The sequence below is a fragment of the Gigantopelta aegis genome, chromosome 8 (genome assembly GCF_016097555.1).
Source record: "Gigantopelta aegis isolate Gae_Host chromosome 8, Gae_host_genome, whole genome shotgun sequence".
In the NCBI taxonomy this organism is placed as follows: Eukaryota; Metazoa; Mollusca; class Gastropoda; order Neomphalida; family Peltospiridae; genus Gigantopelta; species Gigantopelta aegis.
In genome coordinates this window covers 78,590,591-78,615,096 of record NC_054706.1, presented here as the reverse complement: position 1 = coordinate 78,615,096, position 24,506 = coordinate 78,590,591, and the positions used below count along the sequence as shown (strand labels likewise).

Here is a 24,506-nt window from a genome sequence, read left to right as displayed (position 1 = left end):
CTTCTTACTGTGAACGTAAACAAACGGTAGGGTTTATTTAAAAAAAAGGTGAAATGACACGACTTAATAAAGACAACGACTCACAGGGTGAGAGTATTTATTTTCTGTCTATCATTTTTGAATGACGTCAGTCAGAATGAATGACGCATACAGAACAACTGCTTCCGTGTTTAGAAACACTTTCAATGTCAATTGTTATTTATTTGAAGAAAGAACGATTTTCAAAAAGTACCATTTGTTAAACGTTGTCCAGCACTGCAAACACATAGTTCTTCAAACTAAATCAGAATAAGAAAATTAACTTACAATTTTCAAGTCTTGATCCAGTCGATTTCTAACAGTGACAAAAATCTCTCACAATGATCCAAATGAATCTTCTTCTAACAATGACGAAATATCACAAACGAATAACAATGACGTAGTAGATCCAATAATAATAGTTTTCGGCGAGCGAATGATAATGAAACCGGATCTAGCCTTTTTATACTCTTCGTGCCAGTCTAAGTAGGTCAGGGGTCGGTCTAAGTAGGTCAGGGGTCGGTCTAAGTAGGTCAGGGGCCGGTCTAAGTAGGTCAGGGGCCGGTCTAAGTAGGTCATGGGCCGGTCTAAGTAGGTCAGGGGCTGGGTCAGTAGGACGAGGTCACGTGATGTCATCAAGGTCACGGAAAGTAGGTCAAGGTCACGGAAAGTAGGTCATGGGGCCCAACAGGCCTGGGTACTACTCACGTGTACACCTCGGCGTCTACCTTGTTCTACACTCTACTTACATATATTTCAGACTATTTGAACACGTGTACACCATAGATTGCAGACTCTTTGGTAACGTGTACACCTCGGCGTCTACCTTGTTCTATACCTAGATTACATATATTTCAGACTATTTGAACACGTACACCTTGGTGTCTACCTTGTTCTATACTCAACTGGTCTACGTGTACACCTCGGTGTCTACCTTGTTCTATACTCAACTGGTGTACTGAACACAACGGAATGAGGCAAGTGTGTAACGAAAGGATACCAACTACTTTTAATTTCCTACCATAATTATAGGTTTTTAATTTAATGTGTCATTGTGACTGACATGTATACACGACCGTTATAATCCTGTCAGTATTATACTGACTAGCTATTTGGACATCATAAGTAGTATAGGGGCATGCCGGATGTCATGACCTACTTCTCCGTGACCTTGACCTTGGTATGAGTCATAGGTGTGGTGTCATAGTCTGACCTTGGCCGTGACCTTGATGTACTTGACGGCTGCGACCTTGGTGTAAGTCATAGCCTTGACGTACTTGTTGTGTGACTCATGGCTTAGCTTTGACCTACCTAGGGGGCAGTGACTGGTAGGCAGGCGCACGACCTTGGCACAGGTGTGTGACGGACTTCCATGAACAACCGTGTCCCTGACCTACTTAAACTAGTCCTGTTGTGTCCTTGGGACTGTCCTCCCAATTACTGTCCTTGGCCTAGTTACGACTGGCCTTAACCTATGTAGGCTCGTATTTGGATATAAAAAGGGGTTGTTTTGTTAGTAGCGTCATTCGCTAGCCGAAAGTTCTATGAACGAGATCTATTTTCGCTTTGGAGTTTAAAGATATTCTGAAAGAAGACGATGGCATCAAAACATTCAAATTCATGTCAGAGCCACGGACAGAGTGAAAGAGCGCGACGTCAGCTAGAGATTGGAAGTAACGTTATGGCCAAACCATGGCACCAGGAGCTGTTAATACACATCAGATGATTTGGAAATGATACAGGGAAAACATTCCCCACCAAACGAGACATCACTCTAAATCTAAAGCAGTGGGTTGAACTGTGTGGATGTAAGGGTCAGATAGAGGAAACGTTTTCAGCCTTGAAACAAGGGAAGGATGAAACATTGTTCAGACACCTTGGAGCCAATGTTCATGCTAGTATGTATAAGAACTATGTGGGGGTGGACCTGAGTCAGTGGTGGTGGTGTGATGAAACGAAATCTGTGAAGCCTTCGAAGAAAGGATTTTTTTCTATCTCTACCTCAGTGGAAGAAACTGAAAAACAGTTTTGAAATTATAAAAGACTGTTCCGGAACTGAATTCTGTTATACCTTTTGCCATGCAGGATGATCACCAAAACCAGCTGGGATTCATACAGTGCTCCTTCTGCAACCCCAACGAGTGTCACCAGTGGTGAACGAGTGTGACAAACATTTTATTTTGGATGAACTCGAAGGTATAAAATAATGGATTTGTGGTTTACACTTCATTTGCTTTGTGACTGTGCTAAGAGAACAGACGTGTTTTATGATTCTGACATTCTTGTGTCTTGTTGCACTATCTGGAACGAAGAAAATGGCATCAGAATATTCGAGCAGTGTTAGTAGTAGCAGCAGCAGTAGCGACGAGGACGGCGCCTTGGTCTGCAAATGTTCAGAAAGACATACAATTAAATGTAAAAGAGTGACTACCAAACAAGATGAAAAGAAGAGTACTCATTATATATACTACTCAAAAGAATTTAAGGGTCAAAAATTTATAACCAAATAAGTTTCAGAGTGTATTAGATTGATGATGTAAACTACACCAAATTTTTTATTTATTGTTCCATATTTACAAAAAAACCACAAATAAACGTCACTGTATACAAGAAAGTCACATGACATGCTGTTAAAGTTGAAGGTTGTCAAACATGGATTTTACACATTAGAACATTCGTTTAATAGTGTGTGAATCCACCCCTGGCGCGAATACACTCGACACATCGTTGCCTCATGCTGTTGATCAGACGTCTGAAGAACTCTTGGGAATGGCCTGCCACTCTGCCATAAGAAGTTGACCCAGATCATGAAGGTTGGCCGGAGGGGCATGGTTATCCCGAACTCTCCTGCCTAATTCGTCCCAGGCGTTCTCTATTGGGGCCAAGTCAGGCGAATATGCTGGCCAATCCATCCTGGCGATACCTTGTTGTCTGAGAAAGTCCGTTACCACCCTGGCGCGGTGGGGTCTGGCATTGTCATCCTGCAGAACTGCCCCGCCGCCAATCTGCTGAAGGCCTGGGAGAACCAACGGCCGGATAATCTCATTCAGATAGCGGATTCCATTCAGATTGCCATCCACCACATAGAGGGGGGTCCTGTGGTGGATAGAGATGCCGCCCCACACCATGACGCTGCCACCACCGAACCGGTGACGTTGTCTAACGTTAACGTCAGCGAAGCGCTCCCCAGGACGTCTGTAGACACGAACCCGACCGTCGTTGAACTGGAGACTAAACCTGGACTCATCAGTGAACATCACTCGACCCCACTGAACACGTTGCCACCGCAGATGAAGCGTACACCAGTGACGTCTGGCCGTTCTGTGACGTGGTAGGAGTGGTGGTCGAACAGCCTGGCGACGGCAGCGTAGATTATTGGCTCTCAGACGATTGCGTATGGTTTGATCAGACGATTGCGTATGGTTTGATCAGACACTCAAGTTCCAGTCGCAGTCCGCAGATTGTCACGTAATCGGCGTGCAGTGGTTGTGCGTTGACGTACAGCCATATTGGTGATGTAGCGGTCCTCTCTATTTGTAGTGCTTCGGGGTCTTCCCGAACGTGGACGATTTCGAACAGAATTCGTTGCTTGGTACCGTTGCCACAGTCGGCCAACAACACTCTGACTGACACCAAGTCTCAGAGCAACACTTCTTTGCGTATTGCCATCCTGAAGCCAAGCAATAGCCCTTCCTCGATCTTCGATAGTCAGTTGAAGTCGTACCATTGTCGAATTTGGAGTGTGCACCGTACAGGAACGCAAGCTCCAATTATACGGAAATTCAGCATTGGGAACATGGAATACACGTGCAAAGCGTGCAAATGAAGCGCTTTGTGAAAAAGCAAGTTATTGGCACTTAGCAGACCTTTCGCTTTCGCCCTAATTTACGTGAAAATGTAAGCATGTTTTCACCATTAGAACTAGTCGACAGTGTCAATGACAGTGGATTTTAATTCTTTTATGGGTTGCTTAGACCCACTTTCGTCAAAATGGAACAATACCATGCGTGACATTATGGTCTAGCTAATATAATTGACATTCAGAAAATAATGTCGAAAATATCGTCTGACCCTTGAATTCTTTTGAGTAGTATAGATCAAATGGATGCTACACGTGGAATTGGGGATAGAACTGAAGATGGCGAACTCGTGGATAAACCCACAGATCAGACGGATGCTGGTCATGAACCAGATCCTGACAATGATGTTTTCTACTATGATGACGACGAATGCACAGATGCAGGTCGTGAGTACGCTACACATGCAGCCTATGAAGAGAATGACTTGTATTCGAGACGTTACTTGTTCTGTCATCATCCCCAAATGAGACATTTATATGCCCGGATGCTGATGTATGCTCGATGGCCCATACAATTACGTCAAAAACCCAAGGAACTCGCCCAGGCCGGTTTCTACTACACTGGAAACCCACGATGCCATCATGTGCTTCTGCTGTGGTCTATGCACCTGTCGATGGAAGAAGATGGACGATCCAGTGATGGAACATTACACTCTCTCTCCAAGATGTCCCCATGTGAACAATGTGTAACATTAGATATTTTCAAACACGTGTGAGACACCTGTATGTTTTTGACATAACTGTTTTGTCATACATTTTTGTGTACTACATTTCTGTTTTTTTTGCAATAAATTTTGTGTTGTATCTTTTGAATTTGTTGTTTATAAATAGCATGACGTTATGACCTATAGGTCAGTTGGGAATCATGTCTCGTGGGAACGGTACCTCAAGTCTGTTTACTATGATGTAAAACATCCTGGGAGTTATGCCAGTCCTGTTAAATTATATCAAGCTGTCAAAGCAGAGGGGAAATTTAAAATTCCTCTATAACGTATTAAGAAATGGTTGAAAGGTCAAGAGACCTATACCATGACACATCAAGCAAGACGTAATACCTATGTTGTGGAAGGTATAGACAGTCACTGGCAATCCGACCTGATGGATATGGTCAGTTTGGCTAAATACAATGACAGGGTGAGATACCTCATGGTGATTATTGACCTGTTCTCCAGGTATGTGTGGGTTCTACCACTCAAGTCGAAAACAGGGAAAGACGTAGTAGAAAGAAATGTTTTATTTAACGACGCACTCAACACATGCTATTTACGGTTATATGGCGTCAGACATATGGTTAAGGACCACATAGATTTTGAAAGGAAACCCGCTGTCGCCACTTCATGGGATACTCTTTCCGATTAGTAGCAATGGATCTTTTATTTGCGCTTCACACAGGCAGGATAGCACAAACCATGGCCTTTGTTGAACCAGTTATGGATCACTGGTCGGTGCAAGTGGTTTACACCTACCCATTGAGCCTTGCAGAGCACTCACTCAGGGTTTGGAGTCGGTATCTGGATTAAAAATCCCATGCCTGACTGGGATCCGAACCCAGTACCTACCAGCCTGTTGACCGATGGCCTAACCACTACGCCACCGAGGCCGGTCTTAAGACGTAGTAGATGCTTTGACAGAATTCTGGAAATCAAGTCTAGAAAGCCCAGACTGTTTCAATCTGATTCGGGGTCAGAATACAAGAACCACAGGGTAAAAGCATTGTTAAGTAACATGGCATAACGCAGCTGTTTACTCTCAATGAAACCAAAGCAAGTTATGCCGAACGGGTCATTAAAACCAAAATGTGTCCGTATCGCTACATATTAAAAAAAAGTACATGGATGTCCTAGAAAAAGTCGTCCATAGCTATAACCACACCAAGCATCGAATGTTAGGTCAAACACCAGCCAGTGTCAACCAAACGAACGAAGGAGAGGTCCGTCTGTCTCAGTACCTGATCAAAACTAAAAAGATAATCCACAATAAGAAAGTTTACCTTTGACATAGATGACAAAGTAAGAGTCAGTCATCTTCGGGGCACCTTTGATCGAGAATACCAAGAGAAATGGTCTGGCGAAATATACTCTGTCAAAAAAAACCCGCATAGGTGATAGGGAAAGAAGAAAAGTGTTTTGATTTTACAAAATATCTTCTTCTTTTTTTACAATGTTGCTGAATGACCATGTTTGTTAATGTTCCTGGAATGGGACAGCATGCTCAAATGCACCCTAAAACAAATTTAATGTATGGTCAGATTTTGACGAATGCACGTGAAACTCGGTGAAAAGATTGGGGTAGTGATGGGTATTTAAAGCTGCAATGCTCGCAATGATGCCTCATTTTCATTTCGACGTAGACGAGTTACAAGATGCCAAGACTAAGCCTGCCGAATCGAAACACTGCAATAGGCCGCCTCCAGTTAGGTGAATCGCAGTCAGCAGTCGCACGCTACATGAACGTCCATCAGAGCACCATTTCACGTCTCTCGGATAGGTACCAGCAGTTTCAATCAGCTGAAGACCGGCCCAGAAGTGGAAGACTTCGCATAACAACTGCAGCACAAGATCCTACATCAGGGTTCTGCACTTGCATCACCGATCTGCCACAGCAAGGGTGTCTGCACAAACCAATCGAAACCGACTTCGAGAAGCTGGTTTATGGGCTAGGAGATCGTATGTTGGCCCCGTCTTGCGACGTCAACATCGACATTTACGTGTTCGCTGGTGCACGAATATACAGGGGTGAAACTTGGGGAAACTGGTGGCGAGTATGGTTCAGCGACGAGTCATGTTTCCTTCTACAGCGTCGTGATGGACGACAACGTGTTTACAGACGCCGAAATGAACATTTTGCCAACAGCTGCGTCACCCAAGTTGACAGATTCGCTGGAGGGAGTGTCATGATGTATGGAGCCATCTTGTGTTCGTACAAGGCAACCTGACAGCTGTACACTACCGGGATGAAATTCTTCGCCATCACATGCTTCCCATTTTGGATCGACAGAGAGAACTCTTTTTGCAGGTCAATGCCAGGCCGCATACGGCACGTGTAACAATGGATTTCCTACAGAATAAGAACATTAATGTGCTGCCATGGCCATCAAGATCGCCAGATCTCAGCCCCATTAAACATCTATGGGACGAACTGGACAGACGTGTACGGCAGCATAACCCGGAGCCTTAGACGCTTCTGCAACTGCCGCATGCACTGCAGGGAAAATGGGCTAGGATTCCACATGCCCGGATTCAGACACTCATTCAGTCTATGCCAAGGAGATGTCACGCAGTGATTGCTGCTGCTGGTGGCCACACAAGGTACTGATTTCAGTGCCCTCGTGCGACGTCGTTTGGTGACAAAAACACCTCCACTGCCGTCAGTCCATAGCAAGAAGATTGTCACATACTCATGTCAAATTTTACTGTGATACGATAATAATGAAATTATGCCACTTTGTATTCAAGAGATAATTCGATGAATATTTCGCCTATGCGTTTCTTTTTTGACAGTATATTTACCATTGAGAAAAAGATACTGGTCTCAAGGTAAAGACTTGTACAAATTAAAGGACTGGGGTGGTGATGCCATCGAAGGGACATTCTATGGAGCTGAACTTCAAAAGGTGACAGAATCCTGATCAACTATACCGTATCCAAGATATCATTAAAAAAAGAGAGAACTCGTAACAAACAGAAGTGTTGGTGAAATGGCTTCACTGGCCTAAGAAGTACAATTCGTGGACTCGAGAAGAAGACGTTCGATATCAGACAGTATAAAAGGCATCAGCACATGTTTGACTTTTCATTAGCATGTTAGAAATTGTAGAGACACAACCTATGTCAAGAAGTCATTCCTGGACATCGTTTGGTAAACGTGTGGCCAAATCGGAAACCGTTTTTTTTTTCTCAGATCATCGTATTCGTAGTGGTGATTACGTGTGTCATCAACTTATCTCTCGATCAAGGTAATTCTAATTTGTGGACAGCACTACTCAGCAGTAGCTTGGGTTATTTGCTGCCAAATCCCCAAGATCAAAACTAATACGCACCATGGATAAGTACATTACCATTCGAAGTACAGACAGCACATCTTACTTTCCCAACAACACACACTGGTCTTTTAGAGTCAGTCTGTATGGCAGACTACACCTCGGTAAAACGTGGGTGGTAGCAGCCACCGAAATCACCATTCAGAACTGGGACGTCTCAAGAAAATCAGACTGTCGTGACATCTACGTGTGTTCCAACATCTGCCACAGCTCACATGTTGAAGAAAGAAAGGAGCCTCTTTTGAGACGCATCTGTTTAATGGGGAATAAAAAAAAAGGTCATTTATGTTTCCACAATATCATTACATACCCCTGGGACTGGAAGATATGCAGATCGTCCGCATCTATATACATGATGCAGATGGCAATCCAGCTTCACTTATCACGGGACCAGTGACAGTGACACTTCACGTAAAACCACAACCTTTTTGGTTTTAAAACATGGCCCAATACGTGTTTAAACATTACAGTTATTTAAAACTGATGACGAACATTCACGATTATCAGACGACTCTCGGATTACTGACTGAAATGAATGCAGAACAAATGTTGGCCTTGGTCACGATCGTTCGAGGGTTGCTAGATGAACGTATTAACGTCACAGCAGGACAGAAACGCAGATGTTTACAGTCTAACAACGAGTATCTGAACATGTTGAAAATACCGGTATCACCTGCCGTCATGGATAGAACTAGAAAACGAATACTGAGACAAAACACTCCTTTATTGGCCTTCATTTTGAAAGACAGTCACCTGGATCAGATGAAAGCAAATACCGTATGGTCGGTGGTCACGGATCGCTGGAGATATGCAGTGTAATTTAAGTGACTTTAAGTGACTAATTTAAGTGACTATTAATTTACCAATCAAAATATCGCTGACATGATAGTGACATTATAGCCAGACAAGAAAAGTGGTTTAGTGGTTAAGCCACCGGATTTAAAGCTGTACCTAGGTACTGGGTTCGCATCCCGGTACCGGCTCCCACCTAGAGAGAGTTTTATGAATAAGTTGAGTAGATGTATAGCCATTGCACACGCTCTTCTCTCACTAACCACTAACCCACTGCTCTGGACAGACTGCCCAGATAGCTGTGTGTGTGCCTAGGACAATGTACTTGAACCGTAATTGCATATAAAGACGGAATAAAGTATAAACAGAGTTCATAATGCTCGAACATCTGTTGGCCATAAACACATTACCTTTCATTAGCTTACTGTTGGCAGTCAGTAGCTGTCACGCCAAAAGTGACCGAGGGCTCTTAATCGCATAATTTCCCAACAGAAAACAAAACAGATAATTTTGCATTTGTATTTTCAAAAAAACAAGTGATTACTAGGCCCAATATTTAGTTGTTTTATAAACAGTTCACTGGAAATAGAACAGTTAAGCACTGGTAATGCTGATCAGTTCATATTTAATAACACCAGGCACCAGTTAATTATCAGTCCACCAAATAGAGAACCCTTTCAAACACATGCTAATTGTAGCATATCTGCAAGTCCAGGTCAAGGTCATCAACACAAAGTTGCTTTGTTCTTGCAACCATCTTCGACTCGCCGTCACTCTTGCACCATCTATAAGGCCATCTATATCATCAATCTCAACGGTGACGCAAAAAGCTGCTGGTAACCATCATCACCCCAGCTCACAATAATAAATCTGACCTGACAATAAAAACATGGTAAATAGTACAATTACCACGATTACACCATACTAACATGGCTGAACGCACTGACTGACGGAATTGGGCATATAAACTGGTTTCCACAGAAAATATCTATATCCAGTACTATTCATTGGCAATTCAGCCAATTCTTATTTAATACTATATCCATTAAATATATATCTATATACAAAGTTATCAACTATTAAATTACAATATACAACCGCTTTTACATTAACCAATTTTGACAATTATTACTATAATAAGTATACATACAATATTTACTGCCAAACTATACAATTCCCTAAAAAAATTACAACCTTTTCCTTAATATACAAGTTAAAATAAAATACTTACAACTTAATGCAACTCCAATTATGATATAATATAAACACAGATAAATAACAAAACCATACTTACCCCAATGTTCACAGGAAACCTCTCCACAGTTCCAAATATAACACGTGTCCACACACCACATCACCGCCCGTGCACCGTGTGCACCACAGCTCTAAGTTCTCCTAACAATAGTTCTGACCAGCACTTTTAACCAAGTGTCAAACAAATTGACTAGTCCACAATCACGCTGTGCCACTGCAGACCAAACCATCGCAAATGCTAGGGTATTTGACTGCACGTATGAAAAGGTACCATATGACCACTGCCAGTAAATAGGCTAAATAAAATATTCAAATTATCTACAATAAAATACGGTTGTGACAGTGGCATAGCGGTTAAACAATCGACCTTAAGAACGGTAGGTACTGGGTTCACATCCCAGTAACGACTTCAACTTAACAACTAATCATTAACACCTATCCTGAATAGAGATAACTATATCAACCTCCACTGAGGGGATTCGAACGACAGCCTCTCAGTACGCGAGAGTCCAACGCTCTACCAACTGAGCTAATAAGGACATTACCACTGTCTACTGCCAGTAGAAGCATTTTAGGAAAAATGTCCGAATTATATCAGACCTTCTAGCTCAGTTAAACTGTATGATCCGACTTCATTGCGTAAATGTACAAGAAATAGCAGGCGATTGTTAACCCATATTGACCTTGATGCTACTGTCCACAGCTTGCAGTGATGGGTATGGACGCTGTATCGAGGTGGGGAAGACCGTCAAGAAATAGCAGGCGATTGTTAACCCATATTGACCTTGGTGCTACTGTCCACAGCTTGCAGTGATGGGTATGGACGCTGTATCGAGGTGGGGAAGACCGTCAAGAAATAGCAGCCGATTGTTAACCCATATTGACCTTGACGCTACTGTCCACAGCTTGCAGTGATGGGTATGGACGCTGTATCGAGGTGGGGAAGACCGTCAAGAAAGGGCGCATTGAACTCAAGTGCGACTTGGAAATCTCCAAATGTAGCCTTGTTCCAGCAAAGCGAGGTAAGCCTGACTTTAACGAATTGTTATCTAGTTTGCTAATAGCCTCTATTAGAAACATACTTATCTGCCCTTGTTTTATAGAGCACCAAGCGACCCCAATTAGCCACTAAATTATTTCCGGTGCGTCTACGCTCAAGCCGCTTGCAACAAAGGCCCTTTGTTAGTACTGAACTGAGGAGTAGTTGTCGACTTGTTCTTTTATTTTTTGACGTTAATAAAGTTTTCTATTACTATTATTGTTTGTCAGATTGTGTGCAATCTGCTTCTTTTGCAGAAAAGAAAATGTACAACAAATGTGCTCAACAGAAATACTTATGAACACGTCTTGGGGGGAGGGGACCAACAAAAATGGCTCATTGATGATTGACTTGTTAAAACGGCACCTTAATAAAGTTTTGATATTTGCAAGTAATATGCATGTGTTTGTGTATATATCACTGTGTACGAATGGAAGTGTACATTAATTTGATTAAATGACTAGCTGCGATTCTCTGTACCGCTAGCTGCATTATTAACTACGACCTATGCTGTGTCACTGTCAGACGGACATAGTGTAACGGACACAAGTTATTTAATAGTTACGATCGACTATCTACCTGCAATTATTAATATTATGCACAATCATTAAGCATTCCATAGTATACTCAAAAGAATTTAAGGGTCAGACGATATTATCAACATTATTTTCTGAATGTCAATTATATTAGCTAGACCATAATGTCACGCATGGTATTGTTCCATTTTGACGAAAGTGGGTCTAAGCAACCCATAAATGAATTAAAATCCACTGTCATTGACACTGTCGACTAGTTCTAATGGCGAAAACATGCTTACATTTGCACGTAAATTAGGGCGAAAGGGAAAGGTCTGCTAAGTCTCGAATACAAGTCATTCTCCTCATAGGCTGCATCTGTAGCGTACTCACGACCTGCATCTGTGCATTCGTCGTCATCATAGTAGAAAACATCATTGTCAGGATCTGGTTCACGACCAGCATCCGTCTGATCTGTGGGTTCATCCACGAGTTCGCCATCTTCAGTTCTATCCCCAATTCCACGTGTAGCATCCATTTGATCTATACTACTCAAAAGAATTCAAGGGTCAGACGATATTTTCGACATTATTTTCTGAATGTCAATTATATTAGCTAGACCATAATGTCACGCATGGTATTGTTCCATTTTGACGAAAGTGGGTCTAAGCAACCCATAAAAGAATTAAAATCCACTGTCATTGACACTGTCGACTAGTTCTAATGGCGAAAACATGCTTACATTTTCACGTAAATTAGGGCGAAAGCGAAAGGTCTGCTAAGTGCCAATAACTTGCTTTTTCACAAAGCGCTTCATTTGCACGCTTTGCACGTGTATTCCATGTTCCCAATGCTGAATTTCCGTATAATTGGAGCTTGCGTTCCTGTACGGTGCACACTCCAAATTCGACAATGGTACGACTTCAACTGACTATCGAAGATCGAGGAAGGGCTATTGCTTGGCTTCAGGATGGCAATACGCAAAGAAATGTTGCTCTGAGACTTGGTGTCAGTTAGAGTGTCGTTGGACGACTGTGGCAACGGTACCAAGCAACGAATTCTGTTCGAAATCGTCCACGTTCGGGAAGACCCCGAAGCACTACAAATAGAGAGGACCGCTACATCACCAATATGGCTCTACGTCAACGCACAAACACTGCACGCCGATTACATGACAATCTGCGGACTGCGACTGGAACTCGAGTGTCTGATCAAACCATACGCAATCGTCTGAGAGCCAATAATCTACGCTGCCGTCGCCAGGCTGTTCGGCCACCACTCCTACCACGTCACAGAACGCTTCATCTGCGGTGGCAACGTGTTCAGTGGGGTCGAGTGATGTTCACTGATGAGTCCAGGTTTAGTCTCCAGTTCAACGACGGTCGGGTTCGTGTCTACAGACGTCCTGGGGAGCGCTTCGCTGACGTTAACGTTAGACAACGTCACCGGTTCGGTGGTGGCAGCGTCATGGTGTGGGGCGGCATCTCTATCCACCACAGGACCCCCCTCTATGTGGTGGATGGCAATCTGAATGGAATCCGCTATCTGAATGAGATTATCCGGCCGTTGGTTCTCCCAGGCCTTCAGCAGATTGGCGGCGGGCAGTTCTGCAGGATGACAATGCCAGACCCCACCGCGCCAGGGTGGTAACGGACTTTCTCAGACAACAAGGTATCGCCAGGATGGATTGGCCAGCATATTCGCCTGACTTGGCCCCAATAGAGAACGCCTGGGACGAATTAGGCAGGAGAGTTCGGGATAACCATGCCCCTCCGGCCAACCTTCATGATCTGGGTCAACTTCTTAAGGCAGAGTGGCAGGCCATTCCCCAAGAGTTCTTCAGACGTCTGATCAACAACATGAGGCAACGATGTGTCTAGTGTATTCGCGCCAGGGGTGGATTCACACATTATTAAACGAATGTTCTAATGTGTAAAATCCATGTTTGACAACCTTCAACTTTGACAGCATGTCATGTGACTTTCTTGTATACAGTGACGTTTATTTGTGGTTTTTTGTAAATATGGAACAATAAATTAAATTTTTGGTGTAGTTTACATCATCAATCTAATACACTCTGAAACTTATTTGGTTATAAATTTTTGACCCTTAAATTCTTCTGAGTAGTATATATATATATATATATATATATATATATATATATATATATATATATATTCACTGGCGTAGGAAGCAGGGGGCAAGGGGAACATGTGCCCCCCCCCCCCAACTTATCAGAAATTATGCTTTATAATAGTGTAAAGTGTGTGTATATAAAAGTGTGGCCCCTCCCCACACTTTTTGGCACCTTCCTGCGCCACTAATATATCTGTGTGTGTGTATGTGCGTGCGCGCGCGGCTTGTTTTGTAGGCTATTGTTTATTTGGGGGCAGATTTGTTGTTGCTACTGAGGTTTTCTTTGGGGGGGGGGGGGAGGTAAAATTTTTGACGGCAGGGTATGCACTTGGAATTATTTTTTTGGACTGGCCAATCGGGCCACTCACAGCAAGACGTTTGAATGGCCCGCGACCGAATTTCGCTAAAAAAACAACAACTTACTTAAATTGCAGTTTAAAAACATGTTATCATATACAAACAATAATAGCAACACAAAAGAAGGAAATAGAATTTGTTTTAGTTTTATTACAAACTGTTGTAATTAAATTATAATTATTATGTTGTCACGGGACCCACACAATCAAACATCTGGAATGTTTTACCAAGGCTCGGTCTTGGAATGAATAAAGTGTTTTTATGGCCGTATGACGAGGAATTAAAACAAAATAAAATACTAAGCTGACAGCAAATATAAACAATAATCGCATCCACTAGAGAAATAAACACAAGTTAATCACTATTTACTATCACCATTTAATTATGTTTACTAACAATATTCTACTACGTTATTATACTGATACAGAGTAAATCACTATAATAACGTAGTAGAATATTGTGTGAATATCATACAATAATGTCAGCTAGTATCATTTGTTAATATGAGCCAATATCAAACAGGCCGGAACTACACAGACTCAGAGGACCTATTAAAAGTTTAACCAATAAATACTATTATATTTTGAAACAAGTTAGAACATGTACTTTATCTATTGTTCTGTCAATAATAATAAGTGTGACTGACAACACTCGCACGTGCACAGGCAATGATAGCTGTCGTTGACATCGTTCGTAGTGACGATTTGATGTTTGGTATAGTAGACTCGGTATATTCCGTAAAAAACGAAAACTTTCCAACACAATGTAACTTGGAAAAGCCTCAGGCTCGTAATTCAGGCTCGTATACATGGAATGAATTGTACCAGTACAGTAAACACCTAGAAAACTGTCTTCTGTTATAGGTCTACAAAACGTTTATATCGGTCTGGGATAGATCCCCATCGGCGGGCCCATTGGGCTACCTCTCGTTCCTGACAGTGCACCACAACTGCTATATCCGTCCCGAGCCGTCGTGTGCTGTCCTGTCTGTGGGATGGTTCTTATAAAAGATCACTTGCTATTATTGAAAAAATGAAGCGCGTTTCCTATCTCAGATTACACGTCAAAATGTTTGACATCCAATAATCAATGTGTCCTAGTGGTGTCGTTAAACAAAACAAACAAACTGTAAGAACACGTTTATAGATTGTCAACATTATAGCCGACATTCATGAGTAAACTGTTTCGGCATGTTTTCCCTCCTTGTCCTGACATGGAGGAATAGTGTTGAGCTTGTTGTGGAGGTCTAGCATTGTCTTTTCTAGCAAACCGACATTTGAACCGTTTCTGGTCTCGTGTCTTGTGTTACGGCCGCTGTTTTCTGATGAGTCAACACCGCCGCTGTTTACTGATGAGTCAACACCGCCGCTGTTTACTGACGAGTCAGCACTGCCGCTGTTTACTGATGAGTCAACACCGTCGCTGTTTGATGAGTCAACACGGCCGCTGTTTAATGATGAGTCAACACCGCCGCTGTTTACTGATGAGTCAACACCGCCGCTGTTTACTGATGAGTCAACACCGCCGCTGTTTGATGAGTCAACACGGCCGTCATTGTTGCGATGTCGAACAATTTCCATGTCGTTTTCAGTCTCTTCCTGACTGATCTGGCGGCCCATAGATGTGCGGCTTGTGGTCATGGGTGAACGGCCATTGGCATTTTTGACAATACTGTCGATCTCCATTTGAGGATGACAACGCTTCTTCCCAGTGTAGGAACTGTCCGTCTCGTCGATTTGCAAATTGCCAGTATTTCCTGTATTTGTGTTGAAAACAAAACAAAACTGTAATTCAGTCGTAAATGATATATTAAGTAACACACTTTCTATTCAGTATCCGTTAAAACCGAGTGTTACTCAGAGGCAGATCATAAATTGTATGTCAATGTTGTTAGCTGTTATTCTAATTAAAACAAAAACTTTACTTTCCAAAATCCCCGACTATCACTCACTGTTTATTTATTTTTCAGTCACCCAGCTTTTAGAAATAGAATAAATTGTTTCAGCTTTTGAATTCGATTTAGTTTCGACTAATAAAAATGTGTCGACATTGAGTTAACCTAAATTTGATAAAATCTGTACATGTACCTAACATAACAGGACTCCACATACAGCTATCTGTAGTTGTATGTTATGCCGACATTTATTAGAACTTTACACACGCCTACCTTTAGCTGTTTCGGGTTTTATCAGACGTTGGCTTTCCACATCAAAGACTGTACTGGCCATAACTTGTCTCTTGCGCCGAGAAATTCGTGCGATTACGACTATCAGCACCACGACCAGAATTAAGAACGCTAACCCGAGCCCGAGCATGACAAAGAAAGGCACTTCATAACGGTCAGATGCGCCTGAAAAGAGATAAAGAGTTGTTTTCAATAAAATGACATTGAACATACATATATATAGAGAGAGAATAATACATCAGTGGCCGATATATACCATTTATCTCACAACGAGTTATTTTTAAATGTATCTAACGAGCGAAAGCTTCTTACATATTCTTACTATTTCTTACATATCCTCAAAAACCAGGTTTTAAGCAAATTTTAACATCTTTTTCGGCTAAAAGGTATTTACAGCCGTTGCACTTGTAGCTGACTTACGCTGATGATAGCATAAGGGGGGTTCTACATCAGGAGCCGACTCCTTTTTCAGGAGCCGTCTATTTTTAGAAATAGGGTCAAGGCAGTGCAAGTGTGGTGCAATATCCTATTGTTCTACAAATAGTGCGCGCGTCACCCATACTGACTAGGTCAGATCACTCTATAGTAAATACACGATACCCTTTCAAATCGGATGACAGGTGCTTGCACCTGTGTATTGTATTAATATTGTTTGGCAATGACTTCTTGAATAATTAGAACGAGGGTTATTCCAGTGCATGGTGTTGTGCAATGTCCAGTTGTTCTATAAATAAAGTACGCATCACCGCACCTGCATAGCTAGGTCACGCTGTAGTAAACTAACGCTACGGGCCGAACCGAGTCACGAGTGCTCATACCCTGCTTATTGTATTGACATTGACAATGGCTTCACAGATAATAAGGTCACATTCAGACGTGCTGCAACCCGCTTTTCTATACATTCATTTAAGCGTGTCGCAAATAGAAAATGACACGAATGAGAGGTATTTTTTATATTATGAAAACATTGTATTGTAAGCAACTGTTTACATTCGATATAAATATTACCAACAATTAATTTTTATCTTATTAATCTATAATCATGCCGAGAGAAGGGTGGACAGAATATTTGTTGAATATTTATTTTAATCCAAAACACCCAGCTTCCTTTTCGGGAGTAAAAATAAACTGTATCGTATTGTAAAAAAGGAAGGGAAATTTGATATTAGCTTACACCATATCAAACGGTGGCTTGCTTCACAAGACGCCTACTCGCTTCAGCGATCGTTGCGCTACAAATTCAAAAGAAACAGGCTCGTGGCGAGTGGACTGAATGCACGATGGGATGTTGATTTAGCAGACGTTTCTAATATTGAATTGGATAATGACGGTGTGGAATTCCTGTTGATATCTATCAATGTTTTTACAAGATATCTATGGGATGAACCCATGAAAAACAAACAACCAGAATCTGTCATTAAAGCACTGAAGAAAATAAATGTCACTGCACCTTTACCAGGGATTATAAGATCGGATAAAGGCCGTGAATTCAATAATAAAAAAGTGAAATCATATTTGAAAGATAAAGATATAACATTCTATGTCACTCAGAATGAGACCAAAGCATCATATGCTGAGAGAGTGATCCGAACTCTGAAGGTTGCTATGTACAGATATTTTACATATAAACAGACTTATCACTACCTGGATATTCTACAAGATCTAGTGGATGGTTACAATCATAGACCACACAGGTCATTAAATCAGCGATCACCTTCAGACATCGACGAGCAAAATGAAGCTATGGTGTGGAAAGAGCAGTACATCGATCCTTTGAAAACAAAGCCTAAAACTAAAAGGAAACCTTTTAAATTTAAGGTTGGGGATCAAGTGAGAATTTCTCATTTGAAATACACCTTTCAAAGAGATTATCAAGAAAAATGGACTGAAGAAATATTTATAATAAAGAGGAGATACTATAGAGATGGAATTTCTATCTACCAACTGAAAGATTATGCGGATGATCCCATTGAAGGTAGCTTCTATGAAAAATAGTTACAACAAGTCATCAAAACAAATGATAACATTTGGAAAGTGGAGAAGGTGCTCAAGAGGAGAAAGAGAAGAGGACAAAAAGAAGTGTTTGTCAAATGGATGGGCTACCCTAAAAAGTTCAATAGTTGGATACCAGAAACAGATCTTCAGCAAGTATAAATAGCAACACTTCTTAATCGATCGCCAATGTTCTAAGTTAGATGTGACTATAAAGGGAGAAACAACCAATTAGTATTCATTATGATTTCTGATGTCGTGGTGTCAACACCTATTTAAAAGATGTATCAGTGTCATATTTGCATTAAAAAATATGTCTGGCCCCATGACCTGTCTCGTCATATACAGACTAAACATAACAAAATAAGACAATCCTTTTCACCAGTGGCAGCAGCAGCAACAGCAGCAGCATCTATACCATCATCAGCAGCAGCATCATCTATACCACCACCAGCAGCAGCAGCAGCAGCAGCAATACCACCATCGGCAGCAGCAGCAGCAGCAGCAGCAATACCACCATCGGCAGCAGCAGCAGCAGCAATACCACCATCGGCAGCAGCAGCAGCAGCAGCAGCAATACCACCACCACCACCACCACCGCTAGGTCAAGAGATATCGGGTCCACTTGAAAAAGAAGTGCCTTTTCAGTCTACCATACCTTCCAATGCTGTTTTCGTGGGTCCAAGTGGATGTGGCAAGACTATGTTTATGTATCATATTCTCAAGAGTAGACTCATCAAGCCAACACCTAACAACATTGTATGGTGTTACACCGAGTGGCAGCCCCTTTATGATAATATTCGTGAGACCATGCCCCAAGTTCAGTTTGTGAAAGGTATCCCCTACAACCTACATGATGATACTTTCTTTGATGCACGCAACAACAATGTTTTAATTCTGGATGATCACATGACCGAAGCCAAGGATGACAAACGTATTTCTCAACTGTTTACAAGAACCTCACATCACAAGAATGTAATTAATTTTCTACTACTTCAAAATTTGTTTCCGAGAGGCAAGGAATCACGTGACATTGCTCTAAATTCACATTTTGTGACTCTGTTTAATTCACCCGTAGATAGGCAACAAGTGAACTTGTTTGCAAGAAGAATTTATCCCAACAGTACTGATCGTTTTATGTCTGTGTATGAAGCAGCTGTTCAACAACCGTATGCGTATCTGACTATTGACTTACGACCTTCTACCTCTGATAATAAAAGACTTAAACCCAATGTTCTAAGTACTAGTAACAGTGTTTCTCAACAACCTATAAAAGAACCATCAATTCAGGAATCTCCTCAGTTGAATAGTAGCAGTCCTCCTGTGAACATCAAACACAACACTTTAGACGACGTGACAGAAACGTCTGAAGTTGGTAGAGAATTTAATTATAGTGACACTGAGGATATTGATACAGTTATCAACATGCCTTCTTGTGACGAATGCGGTATTTTGTTTGAGAACAACCATGATCTTCAACGTCATGTAAGAACTTGGTGCCCTGAAAATCAGGGTCAGCTTTTACGAAAACGAGCCAAATTGGATGAAGAACCCATCAATACCGATGTTACAGATTCCAAAGTGGTGTACAAAGAATGGGAAGCTGCAGGTCTGACAGAGATGTGGAAGTTGACCTTGAAAAGTTGTAAAGAAAGCATTCAGGCAAAGAAAGAAACTTATGAAGATCAAGGCAAGTCTGAAAGATGGATTGAAAGGAAGTTACAAAATTTTTGGAAAAAGACGTTCATTGACAGAATGGTTCGAGCCCTACAGTTTGTGACTTATTTCAGTGAAGCACCCTTGTTCATAATCATACTGTCTAAAGTGAAGAATATGGACCCCGAGACGGACCCAGTTATAATCTCTAATAAGATTGAATTGTGGATGAAACCAAATTTCAAAGATATACTATCCCAGATAGATTTTGCTGAAGCTGAGGACTTAGTCAGTGATCAAGAAGAAGAAAATGACGATGATACAGACACTGATTAATAGTTTTGTATATATTTATATGTAAAATACAGTCAAGAGTTTCTCTTTATCTTTGACAAGAATCATAATATATGTATGTTGAGAGAAATAAAATACATTGTAGTAATCAAACATTTCTCTTGTTATTTATTTATTGTATTAAAGTTAAATAAAACAAACAAACAAAAAGGCATTGAACAAGTTAAGTTTATTACAAGATTAAACATTTTGAACAAAATCTATTTTATTAAGAAGGCAACATACAAAAAGGTTAACATATATGCATACATAAAAACCATTATAAGGTATGAAGTGGTTCTCATTTACAATAGACAATATTATGCACATGTGGTCTATAGCTTAATCAATGATTCTAGTAGGAGTACGGTAGTGTCCATGGGCTAGAGTATGGATTCCATCTTCAAGGACATAGCGCTTGTCATCGTATGGAGATAAACTTATCTTGTTGGTGACTACACTAAAAAGCTGATGATTCACACTCTGGATAGTGTTCATGTTATGTCTCATTTGGGAATGTTCAAACAGGCATTTCTTATACATATTATGTCTCAGGACCTTTTTTATCACAGTTTTGCTAACACCTTTAGCTGGGGTTTTCTCTTTCCCCTCATAGAAGACTGAATACATTTTGGGTCTAAGACCAACAAACTCTTCCATGAAAGATCCCCCAAGCTCATCCTTCATTTTACCTAAAACTTTGGCATTAGCAACAGAGTAGAGAGGATGAGAGGAATTGTAGTTGCTTGTGTCAAACAAGTCAACATGTCTCTGAAAATCAGAATAGACATCTTCTGTTTCAATCTCATAACACAGTGAATCTGTATCTGTGAACAAAAGCTGGACTTTATTTCCATACATTGTTTTCATAAAATCATAGTGAAAATCATACATAACGATTTTAGACATGTCTAGAATCGAAAAGCCGGCATAGATAGGCTGATTGAGAAAGATAGTGGCTTTCTTAAGATGAACTGCAGCCAAATCAGGGTTGAAGATTTTAAACCCTTCAAATGTAGGTTTAGCACAGAGTTTTGTTAAACGTTTCTTGGAATTGATAAGCTCCACATTCACATGTTTTCTCACATTCATCATGCTTCGACCAAAGCATGAGTTGTTCATCAACTTAAAGAAAGCTTTATCAGTTTCATTTTTAGACTGCTTTCTTTTCTCGGTGTTGAAATCAATATAGGCTTTCAACCATGGAGATTGTTTAAACTGAATAGCTCTATGGATCTTTGTCAACTTTAATCCCTGTTGGAGATAGAATTGTAAATTTCTGTAATGCAGTACATATTTCTCTTTATCATTGAGGTTTGGAACTAATTTTTTCACAGGCCGACCTGTAAGACAAAGCTTATCTCTCAGCTGCTGTGAGTGAGGAGAAAGCATGTTATCAGTGACTAGCATGGCCTCAGGAGCTAGAGGATAATCACTATGACTGTCATGTAACTCCGTAGGGTACTCTAGATCCACTTCCAAAATATACCCTATGTTTGAATTCTCGGTCACAGTCATTATGTCTAGACTGTCCAAGTCTTTAACCACTGGAAATCTCTCTCAGGGAGGAATTGAGACATGCTGTGGCCATACAAGTTATTGGCATCCAAATACATAAGATAGGTAGAGGGTTCATTTTCATTAAATGTTTCCAGATAATGGTTGTTAGCTTTGGAAAACTTTTTTGATATCATTGAAATCCCCCCTCTTAGACCATGTTCTATCATGAGATGCATGTCCACATCTGTAAGAAGCTCAAGTTCCACACACCCCCATCTTGAGCATGGCGTCCCAGCCTACACCAGGTAAAGTGTAATAGTGAGCACTATCCAGATGATAATAATCCAAACACATATTCCTAAAATGTTCAAATACATCTGCCAAGAGGAGAACGTCTGTTTTCATGTACAGATCATGGTACTCTCCCATGGTTTTCAAGTCAAACGTTGTCCACACCTGATGAGCATGCTCATAATCATCATCCGAGATATCACTGTCAGTGAGAATGTTATAAAATTCAGTTTGAGAGGGGAGATTGGTCATCTTAAACTTAGACTCATCATCCATAAAGTCATAAGGATATACCCCTTTTCTTAGAAGTAAGTTGATTTGCTGCTCATCCGAAAATTCTTTTTTGAGTTGAGTGAATTTAACACTACCCTCTGCTTTCAAGTTGGTAACTAATGTCTCAAGTGATGCATTCAAAACTGAAGGGAGTCTATGAATCGTAAATTACCGACAGAGAATGATATGTATTTTTCCATGTTATTGGCGAGACAGCTAAGTTTTTGTTTCACAGATTTGTCTAAATATTTCATGATTAAGTGGCTATCATATCCCTTCAGGTTGTGAAAAACAACTGGAATAAAAAAACCTCATTAAGATTGCTATGTTTCTCCTTGTTCCTCCTAAACTGATACTGTAAATTACATTTACTGTGTGCAGGACCCCTATAAACTCTACTCAAATGATCGTGATCGCGAACTCTGTCTGACCCTAGCTTGCCTTGACATATATGACAGGTACTAGCAATTCTAAATGTCCTCTCATCTTCTACTGTCAATGTCATTGGCTCTACTATTTGTAAGATTGTTCCAATGTTTTTACTTTCCTCTAACAGATGATCAATGAAAATATTAATAGCATCTGGTCCCCTGTACACAACAGCAGGTTTGTAATACGAAGAGTCTGAGCTAACAACTTTGTAACAAAAGCCAGATGGTTTGTGCTTTTGATAGTGTGTAGTGTGAGAGGAATTGGGATTATTCATACACCCAGGAATTTTCTGAGTGAGTGACTCAAAGTCCGCAAATATTATGAATGGAACCTTAAGCTGATTCTGAACACTTTTAAATTTAAGCCATTTTTTTCCTTTGTAGGCAAATTGATTTTTTGAAGTCCATGGGGAGTACAATAAGGTGTGTGATTCTCTAACAAATATTTTCTACTGAAACCATGAAGACATCGTCTACAGTAGTAATTTGCACATCTATGTCTTGTTCTGTCACCCATTAGCCTACTAAAATGTTTTATCAGACAGAAATGTCTCTTTTCCCCTTGACTCAAAAGTAGCAAATCTATTTCTTATGAAAACGTACAACTGCTGATGTACATGGGAAAAACTTTATCTTTATCATCATACCCAAAGACATTTATAGACATGTCATTTTGTTTTTCGAATTTCGATAGTTGTGATAAGGGAATTGGCATGTCAATTCCATGTACATTTACTTCTGTTTCATAAGGTTGATATTTGCTTACCCTGTTGGCATTATGCTTATACGATACTGGGTGAAGAGCTGCTAAGATAGACCAAACAAAACAGTTCTGATCCTCGTTCTGGATATTGAGTATGGCTTTTTTGTCTGCAAGGACTTTTGGGAGAGGAATGTAGCTACTCCCAGTCAAGGGAGAATACTCGGCGGTATTTACCTCTATAAATATGATGTGATCAATAGCCCACCCACTACCTTCGGCCTAAAATTCTTGTGAGGCAGAGTACAATTTTTGAAAGGTCTCAGCCATCTGTTCATCTATTTCTGAAACATTACTTGTAATAAAATTAGTACTTCTTAGTACGGGTTCGGCTAAAATGAAATCATTATTTTCATCATACTTAATGAATTTAATTTTCAGTGTAAGAAACCACTTAATACCTTTTTTCTCCATTAAGAAATCTTGTAATAAGAAAAAGATATGGGTCTGTTCATCACTTAAAAACTGTAAAATGTCTACATCATTCCCCTGGTTGGGAGACAGTGTAGTAGTAGAGACTGAACCCTCTAGTGCTTCTACCCGTCCTCGACCGACCTGGCTTCTTCTCTCCTCATATCTCTGTCGCCGGTGTATACAGCGGTCGCACTGGTTGACCTGTTCACTATAATACCGCTCGGGTAATGGTCTGTGACATTGTTTACATTCCCGACCTTTTGTTGAACAACCCTCACAAAAGTGTTTGCCAGGTAACAGACATTTAACATGACCGCACCAATTACAGGTGTAAGGGAAACGGAATTAAGTTGTGTTGAAAATAGGTGATATGGATTTATTCTTTTAATAATTAATGTTTTATTATATGGGATATAGATTTGTTGATTTGGTAATATTTTAGGTATTGTAATTTGGTAATATATTTTGTAATTAGTGTAGATTAAGTTGGGTATTAATTAAGCATTCGCTGAATTATTATTATTATATTAAAGTTAAATTATTTAAGATTGTTATTTTGAGAAGTCCGGAGTAGACTATATTAAGGGGGAACTACTATATATTGAGGTCTTACTTGGGAGATAGCCAAAGGTACCATGCATGCCTAACTTCTGTTCGAGTAG

The 24,506-nt window shown here is 40.6% G+C and overlaps 2 protein-coding genes across 2 annotated transcripts in view; one reads left to right on the top strand and one right to left on the bottom strand.

The window, feature by feature from the left end:
• Positions 1-14,157: 14,157 nt before the first annotated feature.
• On the bottom strand, positions 14,158-17,864 carry LOC121379962 (dentin sialophosphoprotein-like). The gene is made up of 3 exons (XM_041508660.1): positions 17,839-17,864; positions 16,177-16,359; positions 14,158-15,765 (listed from the first exon to the last, which is right to left on the bottom strand). Exons 2-3 carry the CDS (start codon positions 16,322-16,324, stop codon positions 15,179-15,181), a joined length of 735 nt encoding a protein of 244 aa, XP_041364594.1. The 5' UTR covers positions 16,325-16,359; positions 17,839-17,864; the 3' UTR covers positions 14,158-15,178.
• Positions 17,865-22,038: 4,174 nt separating this feature from the next.
• Positions 22,039-24,506, top strand: part of LOC121379851 — a gene marked incomplete at its 3' end in the record, with an annotated part of 7,452 nt that continues 4,984 nt past the window's right edge. Inside the window, exon 1 of the mRNA XM_041508503.1 lies at positions 22,039-22,174. Coding sequence (XP_041364437.1) covers positions 22,039-22,174 — 136 coding nt within the window. The remainder of the gene's footprint in view (positions 22,175-24,506) is intronic.

What these genes read in the sequence shown, in the direction of transcription:
- LOC121379962 (XM_041508660.1), bottom strand. Translation starts at nt 16,324, where the DNA reads ATGCTCGGGCTCGGGTTAGCGTTCTTAATTCTGGTCGTGGTGCTGATA. An exon ending in AAAACCCGAAACAGCTAAAG is followed by an intron (nt 15,766 to 16,176) that starts GTAGGCGTGTGT and finishes ACACAAATACAG; the next exon opens with GAAATACTGGCAATTTGCAA.